The sequence below is a fragment of the Alligator sinensis genome, unplaced genomic scaffold (assembly GCF_000455745.1).
Source record: "Alligator sinensis unplaced genomic scaffold, ASM45574v1 scaffold308_2, whole genome shotgun sequence".
NCBI classification, from domain to species: domain Eukaryota; kingdom Metazoa; phylum Chordata; order Crocodylia; family Alligatoridae; genus Alligator; species Alligator sinensis.
Genome location: NW_005842082.1, coordinates 1,074,396 through 1,084,640, shown reverse-complemented (window position 1 = coordinate 1,084,640; position 10,245 = coordinate 1,074,396). Strand labels below are relative to the sequence as shown.

Here is a 10,245-nt window from a genome sequence, read left to right as displayed (position 1 = left end):
GAAATAATGCAAAATGTCAGATGGACTAATAAAACTGCAGGAAACCATAACATTTCTACATCAATCCTCTGTGTGAATTGTATAGTACTCTTTTACTGTAAGCTTGCTTTAATTGACTTTTGTCTTCCTCTTATCTTTTCCAGGCCGAGGCCATTCTACTACCATTTTTCCTTTCTCAGAATAGGAAAAATGTTAAGCTTTAAAGTTCTTTCTTTGACAACATATTTCTATGGAGTTATCTCTGTAAAAATAACTATGTAACACAAGCTCCTTAGAAGTGCTCTCTTTCTGTTGAAGATAGATAGTCCACTGGAAAAGCAAGACTGGTGGACTCATTGGGCTGGAAGGACAGAAAACAAGATGATTGTAGCTGAGTGAGGATGGTACTGCTCTGAGCAGGAATCCAGACAGGGTTATGTCTGCTTTGTGGGGTGGTTAGTTTGTTTGCTTAGTTTTTTGTTTCTGTTTGTTTTTAAACTAATGGTTATTTAATGTAAAATGTATGAACCATCCTGGCACCAAGACTGGAACCCAGGACTCCTTACTTAGAGAAGTACCTGCAACAGTGGGCAATGGAGCCTGGTTTCATGGGGTATTCATGCATTTTTAAATTAGTCATTGGATTCACTCTAGAGTCTTTTAAAAGTCTTCGGTTGCTGCATTGCTGCAGAAGACAGACCGACTGTCCGTCTTCCGCATGTAACTTGTAAATAGTCACCCTACTCTCAAGACAATAAAATAGATTTAAAAGTTAAGACAGTTTCTTTCCTTGCAAAGTAAGACACCCTTAAATATCTGATACTACTTCTCCTAAAATTCTACATCAAATGTTTATCTTGTCTGCAGGGATACTGACACGAGAGAGAGAGAGCGTGCTTTGTTGTAGCCTTCTTAAGGCATTGTTATTAGACCATGATGTGGCCTATGAAACTAATTTATCCAAGACCGTAAGAGGAAGTGTGCGCGTACATTTGTGTATAACTTAGATTATAAGACAATAAAAATTGTCTGAGTTAAAGGTAATTTAATTCCTTTTAAAAAAATGTTAGGCCGCTAGTTAGTAAGTCAGACAATAAAAAGTGTCTGAGTTAAAGGTAATTTAATTCCTTTAAAAATGTTAGGCCGTTAGTAAATCATGCTCCTGGTACAGCGTCTGCATCTCTTTCATGTGGTCATACCTGATTGAACCTCAAAGTGCAGTTTTTGTCAGAGTTTAAACAGGTGGTGGAGAGTGCTGACTATGCACGCTTAAATGTTATGGACCAGTAAATTATTTCTAAAAATAATTTTAATAGATTTGTTTTGTAAAGCTTCATTGTCAAATCTCAAGAGCTTTCTATGCCCTTTTTAAAAATAATTACTGGAAACTTTGGTTCAGGCAGACATAATTGAAGGACACGGGGTGTGAAAAGAAGGCAGCAGATGGCTTTGTGCTTTTGATTCCACTAATTCAAAACTTGACTTCAGTGAAAGGGCAGAAAACATAGAGAAAGTTGAGAATAATCAAGTAGAAAAGAACATAATGTAAAAGGGAGTGGACTGTAGTTCTTAAAAGCAGATAGATCAGCAGTGCCAAGCATTAAAACTGTGAATCAAATAATAAATTCTTAAGGAAAACTAGCTTTCTGTTTTTTCTTTTTTGCTGTTTTCAAGCTTTTTCTCCAAAACAAAGAACTCTAGAACCTTAATAGGTTAAGCAAGATCGTAATGTAATTGTATTGTTGTTGGACCTGAGGCTATAAAAAGAAGAGTAAATATTGTAAACAATCAACATTATGGCATTGAAGTTAGGCTGCAGAACTTTATTTCACTCTCCACAGAGGGTGGGCAGGGAGAGCGGGGAAGATGGGAACCAACAGCTGACTCATGTATGTAATAGATATAAATCTGTCCAAGAACTTTCCTGCATGCGGCTATTGCTGTTTACTCACTGTCATAGGACAGGTCTGAATGACAGGTGACTGTGTTGTAATATTAGTATCATAGTGAGAATCATTAACAAGTACTGCAGTACCTAGTTTAAATTAGTTCTTACCCTTTTTGTGCTGAAGTTTATCCATTTTGTAAACTTTGTAAAAAAGTATTCCTTTTATATAAGTATAAACAATGTGTCCTGAAGTTTATAATGTTTCAGAATAAAGCTGGGTGATTTCTCAGTTTGGATATAGGAACCACCAATGCTTTATTATACAAGCGATGCATACATATTCTTCTTCTGCCCTTTGAAATTACATTCTAAAGAGCTTAGGAAAAGTGGCAAAGAAAAGATGTTTGCATAAATGTGCGTATTTGCTTTTTATTCTGTACATCATCCAGAGACAGTTTGTTCAAATGCTCACCTCATTCTTTGCAGGCAAGCCTGGGCTTTAGTTGGTGTCATAAATAGTGGGAATTCCTCCTGTAATGAATCTGTGAGAGAGTATGAAAATCACAGCACCGGAGGGAAGGCCCTTGCTCAGAGAGAATTTTTCACATTTGATGGTCAGAAGTTTTCTGTGACGGCTTTTAGTGAATGGAATGAAGGTAGGAAAGTTCTTTCTAAAATGTTTAGCTGGGGGTAGGGGGCAGGATCTGCTTTTAATGATTTGTATGCATTGTTTTCTAGAATGGCTTGTTTCATACGTTTTAATTTTATGAATACTGTAACAGGTTGTTTTTTCTGTCCCTCACATGGCCTAATTCTCAGGTAAGTACATGTCCTTATCAAGGAAAAGGGGGGAGGAGGGATTACACACCTCCTAATGTACTTTGTCTGCCTTTGCCTTTTTTGTATGATACCATTGTAGTAGAGAATAGAAACTATTTTTAATGTATAAAGTTAAAATATATCTGGCTATACTATAATACTATACTATACTATACTATAATACTGGAGCCTTTATGATAGAGCGATAGATAGAGCAATAGATAGAGTGAGCCTTTTTATGGTTTATGTAATATTTCTAGCCTTAGCATATTCTGGTGATTGCTGTTCCTTGTGACACTTGGAGAACTCTTATATATGGCAGATTTAACTTCTTGCAAAAAGTTTTCAATTTGTGTTTGCTTTCTACTTCCCACCACTGTGGTAATAAATAGTTTTTAAAGATGCACGGATTTTTACTTAGCCACTTTGTTTACCCTCTAGCCTTGTGAGGTTGGTTCTGACTAGTAAAAGGAAATTGTGGTCTTAGAAGCAACTTCATGTGGGGAAAAATATTATCAATGCCATGAGTTAGTTTTAAATCCCACCCCTCTCATCAGTGTTAGATTATCTAGTTGATTGTCTTGAATGTGACATAACAAGTTAGCTTGCAACCTGCTTTTGTTTTTTGTGTTCAAGAGGATCCTGGATCCTTTTGAATTTTGGATATTTTCTTATTTTACATTTTGTGAGTTGGAGGAACTCTCTGCTCCAGGCCTGCAAGTACTGGGCACTGTTCACTTCCTAAGAGTTTCCAAAGGACTGTTACAGTACCTCCCAGATTCTCCTGGTCTGGTAATATGTTTTTTATTAGCAGCCTTGCAGTTTTCTGTACTGTTCCTTCAAAACCCAACCTCTCTCTCTGGCAGTTTGCTTTCTTGGCTGTTTCCAGAACACTAATATAATTCCTATCATTTTGTACCTAAGAACAACTAGCTGTTTATCACTTTTTTACAGTGAAAAAACTTAACATGCCTTCCCTTACAATTTAGGAAGATAATCTAAATCAGGGATGGGCAATTACTTGAGCCTGAAGGCCACTAAGGAAGTTTTGGTGAGCTGTTGTGGGCCAAGTCAGCACCCCCTCTCCCTGCTCACCCACTCTGCTGGGTGAGGGCATCCCCCTAAGTGGACCCCCTCTTCACTGGACCAGGCAGGTCCCCTGGTCCCCCTCTTCACTGGACCAGGCAAGTGGGAGTGGGACAGGCAGGCAGGGCCAGGGTTCCCTGTATGCCCCTTCTGTGAGTGCCGGTTCTGCAGGCAGGAGCATGCAAGCAGCGGATCCCAGCTCTGCTCCAGGCCCCAGCCCCATGCTGTCACTGCCATGTGATCCTGGCCCACCTGCCCATCTGGCTTTCAGATGCTGCTCCCCACCTGCCTGCAGTCCCATCCCATCCACCTGGCCTTGCCTGCATGGGTCCTACCCCCAGCAGTGGGCGCAGGACGGACAGGTTGGGGTGCCCAGACTGCAGGGCCAGGTCCAGTGGCAGTGGCAGCTGGAAGGAGCCAGTGGTTGTGGGAAGCGAGTCCAGCTGCCACACTGCTCCAGCTCCGCTGTGTGTCTAGGAGTGGTGAGACCTGCTTCATATGTCACAACCTGAGCTGCCCACATGCCTGGGCTGGGCAGAACTGAGACCTGCCACGACCCAGACAAAATCTGTTGGCCGGACAGATCCACAGATCCAGCCCACTGGCCATATTTTCGTGCCCTCCCCCCCCATCTAAATAAATGGAGTTTTTTCCCCCCCTGCGCACTTTTTTTCATAGACGTTAGGCCTGGAAGGGACCTTGGAAGATCATCGATTCCTGCCCCAGGGGCAGGAAGTCAGCTGAGGTCATAGGATCCCAGCAAGATAAACATCCAACTTTCTCTTGAAGGCATTCAATGTAGGTGCTTGAACCACCTCTGGTGGCAGGCTATTCCAGACCTTGGGGGCTCAGACAGGAAAGAAGTTCTTCCTTATGTACAGCCTGAAACTGTCTTGGAGGAGTTTATGACCATTCGACCTTGTCATCCCTTGGGGTGCTCTGGTGAACAAACGTTCCTTCTTTATGTACTCGTTTTGAAATGATGGACAGGACAGCATTGAGAGGGTCCAGAGAAGGGCCACCTGCATGATCTGGGGACAGCAGGGCAGACCCTATGAAGAGAGGCTATGGGACCTTAACCTGTTCAGTCTTCACAAGAGAAGGCTGAGGGGGGACCTGGTGGCCGTCTATAAACTCACCAGGGGGGACCGGCAGGGGTTGGGGAAGACACTGTTCCTCCTAGTGCCCCCCGGGATAACAAGGAATAACGGCCACAAATTGTTAGAGAGTAGGTTTAGACTAGACATCTGAAGGCACTACTTCACAGTCAGGGCGGCTAGGATCTGGAACCAACTTCCAAGGGAAGTGGTGATGGCTCCTACCCTGGGGGTCTTTAAGAGGAGGCTTGATGTCTACCTGGCTGGGGTCATTTGAGCCTGGTTTTCTCTCCTGCCCAGGGCAGGGGGTTGGACTTGATGATCTACAAGGTCCCTTCCGACCCTACTTCTATGAATTTATGAACAGAATTTATCAGTTTTTCTTTCATGTTGAGCAGCATACTAGTTTGATTTGCTTGAAGTTCCCCTGTGAAAGTGACTATGGAAAGAATGGCATAATCTCCATATATGCATTGATTCATATCTGCTCACTTCACTGACAAAGATACTGACTTTGAAAGTTAGTTGTACACAGCAAATATAGCTAAGTAAAACAGTCTCATTCCATACCAACGTTTTTAGTTTGAATCACGATACCTGCACAAACCTGCCAAAGACAACAGAATAACTTGTCAAACTTTTTCAGTGATAAGATAGAACTTAGCTTGGTTCTCAGAATCTTGCATCTGAGGGTTTTGGAAAGCAGAACTATTTTAGGTATTTGTAAATATAAGTCATCTTGTTTTAACCTGAATCTTGACATCCACAAAAGGAGAAAGGCATAATAGCAGCAGGAACTTCTATTTCAAACACATTTTTATTGCATTTCATGTTAAAATCACGCTTTGAAATTGCCCTAAAAAGTTCAGTGTGTTTAAAAGGCCCCCCACCTCCTTTTTTAAAGTTGCTTATGAATTATCAGTGAAAGAGTACCTCTTTAAGTTGCAGCTTTATATATTGCAGTTCTTTTTCTCGTTCATTAGGTGTCCCCCTCTCAGGCTTCCAGGTAGAGGCTGTTGATGGAGTGATATTGGATCTCTTGGAGGATGTTAGTAACTGGCAGCCTAAAGATCGGATTGTAGTTGCAAGCACAGACTACTCAATGTACCAAGCAGAAGAATTTACTCTCCTTCCATGTCCAGAGTGCAGCAGATACCAAGTCAAAGTGAAAGGTATGAGACCAGATAAAACTGAGATACGTGGAATATGAAATATCTGCTAATTAGAATATTCCCTCCGTTGATGCCTGTCTTTTCTCCTCTGCCTCCCAGCCATATGCAAGGGATCCACTTCTTTATAATGTAAGAAATCACTAATTCTTGTCAGTCTCTTTCACACATGCAATGCTGCCTGTTCGTTTGGTTCTGTTTCCTCCTCCTTGTTTCCTGATTTTTATCACCTAGCAGCTCTGTTTTTCTAGTACCGTTTTCAGCTGTCCCTGATCTGGCACTGTCAGTCTTTTGGGGATTTTGGGGGGTTTTTTTTCCTTCAGAAAAGCCTTTTTTGAACCTGACTTCCTGTTTCCATTTTTTCCCCTCTGTCAGCAAAATGGTTATGAAAAAAGAAAATTGGGTCTCTTCTCTCTGACTCTGGTTGTAACTTATGGCTCCTCTATGTAGTTAACCATTCCCTTTTTTTTACTCCCTATGACTCATGTTGACTTCACTGCAGTCCACTGCATCCCCTGAGACAGATTTCTTAGCTACATAGGCATCTTCCTGTCTCTCTGGTCCCCCTTCTATAGAACCCTGTGGGAATCAAATTTTGCCATGTGCAGGGCAGGATTTTGGGATAGGAATAGGGTGATTTTGGGATACAACATTAGATCCCAATCATGCCTTACTTGCCAGCACAGGGGGAACCCAGAATCATGATCCTGGACTCCCTCTGCTCCAAGCTGAAAGCTGGGTGCTCACAATCAACTGATTGAACTGGGGTCTGGACCCAGTCCTAGTGCAGTCCCCGGTCCCAGCCAACAATCAGCTAATTGTCAAAAGCCCAGCTGTGTGGTGCGCATTTTTTACTCATTGTAGCGTACAGGGGAACCTATTCTGGAGTTGCATCACACTGGAACCTTTAAGAACAGTGTGTGCAGCTGGCCTGTATTGAGCTTGTCAGAAAATCACGTATGCCCAAGGACCTCAGAATCAAGGAGCCTCACTGGGATGGCTTCACACATGGTGTTCTGAGGAGCTGCATACACAGTTCTTTAAAGATCTGGGGTGCAGTGAGTCCAAGATCTGGGGAATGCTCCTTGATCTCTGGTTCATCACACCTCCCCATCTGCCAGGGTTCAGGAAATGGTTCGTCCCCAGCCCAACTTGGATAGGGGACAGCTGTGTCCCAGACCTGGGCCTGCCCCATACTGGATCCTGACACTCAGCTGAGCATCGGAATCTGCCACGGGCCAACCCCAACCTGCCATGCCTTCAATTTAAGGCATGAGCCAGCCACGTGATATGTGGAACAACTTTGTGGTTTGTTTACTGTATTACAAATAGATAAATAGTCTTGAACATATGACCCAATTATTATTAAAGGCATGATTAAAAGGTTGAATCGTAAATGTAATGCGTGTCAGCAGCCCAAGTATCTTCCTTCTTACTCTCTTAAGACTCAGAATTCTTGCTTGCTCCTGTAGCATGCTATCCTCACTTCTATATTTCTGATATTTGCAAATGTGTGTTACCTTTGCATCAATACCTCAGTGACATTTCTATAGGAATTTATATCTTCTCATTTTGACTGTATAGACTTAATTTTCACAACTTCCCTAGAACTAGTCCTTTAGACTCAACATCTGTATAAGGTTGTAAGTTTAATCTTGGATCTTAGAAAATGTAACACAGTTGTTCCCTAAAAAAGTCCATTTTTCTATTCATTCTAGATCTATGCTCTGCCCTTGCTTTGAATATCTCTTATCACAATTGCCAAAAGATTCTACTGTTCCTTGGCTCTTCCTGCTTGAAACTAGAGTTTTCTCCCCCCACACCCCTCCCCCTTTTGTAGGTATTATTTTAGGTAAACCTTTCAGGTTCACAGTTTACACACAAATTGCTATATTAAATTTATATGGCAGTTTTTAAATGCTCAAGAATAGCATTCATTAAACACATTCATCTTCAAAAACATACCTTTTAGTCCTATGCGTGAATAGCTCTAAAGTTTCTGCTACTAGTGTAGTCAGTAAATGTTTTATTAATCTTATGGGGTAAAGTACAACTTGCTCATTTTTCTGAAAGGAAGAGTAATGTAAAGCTTTAACACTTTATGTGAGTATCTTCATAAAGAAGGTGAATAGATCCATCTGATAGTTTTCCAGTATTAACATGAGTGCTGTTTCTCATTGTACATTGCAACCCAGTAAGGCCTATAGTAGAGGAAAATTTTCCTATTTCACAAGGAACATTAAATGTTTTATGGCATGCCAGTTTTCTCAAGCCAAACCCTCTCTAGTTTTCTGCAGATATTTGCATATCTGTCATGTTTTGCTGGCCTGGCTCAGTTCCATTTTGGGGGAGGAAGAAAAAATTAAAATGTATGCTTACAGCAGGCTTAACATCTGCCTGTTTTAAGCTCCTTTTTGCCTTTCCTCCAAGATAGGATAATTTACATTTACTAGCAAACTAATCCATCAGACTCTAGTATTTCTAAAATTTTGGCAGCACACGCAATACTCTGTATGAAAGAGAAATTAGGGGATTTTTTTTTCTTTTGAACACCTTGGTTGATTGTCGTGTGGGCTTTTTATTTGTTTGTTTTGTATTTTGCAGGAGAGGAGAAGGGGAGGGTTGAATTCTGTCAGCTGCAAGTCAAGTACCAATCCTAATCGGCTTTTATGTACTGTTAGTCACTATATGTAAAAGTGATTCTGAACAATTTCAGCCCTCCCTGTTACATAGCAGTCAAAGCAGAACCCGCACTTTGGTAGTTACCTTTTAGTAACTTGAATTATTATTGAAGTCATCCGTTTGCTCTCTCTTCCAGAGTCTCAGGTTTTTGTTCTTTCTGTCTACAAATCATTCACAAATGGGCATTGAGTTTCAACCCAATAATGCATTAGGATTCCTTATAGGTCTAATACAGGTCTGAAACAGAGAGGGCTTTGTTTCTTGTCATAGAATGAAAAATGCATCTGCTCCTTACTGTTTTGGGACTGGGTATGCTGTGGCATTTAATGGCGAGGCTGTAGCACATCAATTGCTTCAGTACACAAACCCTATCAGTGCACAATTACGTTGAGTACAATCTAAAAACTGAATGATAAGAAAGCTGTGTCTGTTTTTGATGCTGCACTCTTCTCCATCAGATCGTGGCCTTGTGGAGAGGGTGTTTCTTTTTAGATCATCAAAGAAACAGATGCCTGTAGCTTAATACTTATACTTGTCAGTGATGAGCATTTTCTCTTCCTCACAGAGATGATAAAGTTCATGGGTTAACAGCTCTTAGGTTTCAGTGCCACTACTCTAAAAGGCTTTAAAAATAAGCAACTAGAAGATACAAAGTGTTACCAAGTAGGCATAGAAGGGCAGCTAACAAACTATAGTTCTAGTTTTTAATGAATAACAACGTTAAATATTTATCTTTTCTGACATTTATTTTTCTTCTTTCTTTGAAATGGCTTTCTGATCAGAAAATCCTCAGTTCCTTCATATGGGAGACATCATTGATGGAGTGGACATGAGGGCAGAGGTTGGACTTCTTACAAGGAATATTGTGATCAAGGGAGAGATGGAAGATTCTTGCTATGATGGAAATAAGTGCCAGTTCTTCAATTATGATACATTTGGTGGCCATATCAAGGTTTGAAAAACACATTTTTAAGTGACTTCCTGTTAGTGAAAGGCAAATTGAGGAGGGCTTCTAACCAAAAGGGTTAATTCTAAATTTGGACTGCTAAATTGATGTTCGTGAAATTATCCCCGAGATCCTTTGTCTAAAAATATTTCTTCTGAGCTTCCCTAAAACTCATATTACCTTGTCAAGAGTTAGACTGGAGAACTGGGGACAGAGAGCTGCATTAACACACTTAAACATTCATAAAAGCCTGTTGTTTACATTGTGACTATGCAAGATAGTGAAAATTAAAATTGAAAAGTTTTCTTGGATGCCCATTTTGATACCCCTTAGCACAGTTTACGTTAAGGCAGGACTGTCCAGCTTCAAAATGGCTGTGGGGGCACACACCCTATGGGTCACACCCAGATTACACACCATCCACACACACCTGTACACAGGTGCTCCCCTCATTTTCCCACTGCATGGTACGCAGGTGGGCACCCCCCACCATGCTGCACCGTGGGCTTTCTCCACCCCGCTGCACTGTTCATGGGTGGGCAAGTGCTCCCCCACATAGCACTTCACGTCACTTCACCT

At 41.3% G+C, this 10,245-nt stretch overlaps 1 protein-coding gene across 4 annotated transcripts in view; it reads left to right on the top strand.

Annotated features, from left to right (window-relative positions):
• The window catches only part of CEMIP2 (cell migration inducing hyaluronidase 2), a 96,036-nt gene that overhangs the window by 49,313 nt on the left and 36,478 nt on the right, over positions 1–10,245 (top strand). For all 4 annotated transcript variants that reach the window (XM_014520067.2, XM_025204458.1, XM_006023821.2 and 1 more), the window contains exons 5-7: positions 2,354–2,523; positions 5,853–6,041; positions 9,503–9,672. In XM_014520067.2, coding sequence (XP_014375553.1) covers positions 2,354–2,523; positions 5,853–6,041; positions 9,503–9,672 — 529 coding nt within the window. The remainder of the gene's footprint in view (positions 1–2,353; positions 2,524–5,852; positions 6,042–9,502; positions 9,673–10,245) is intronic.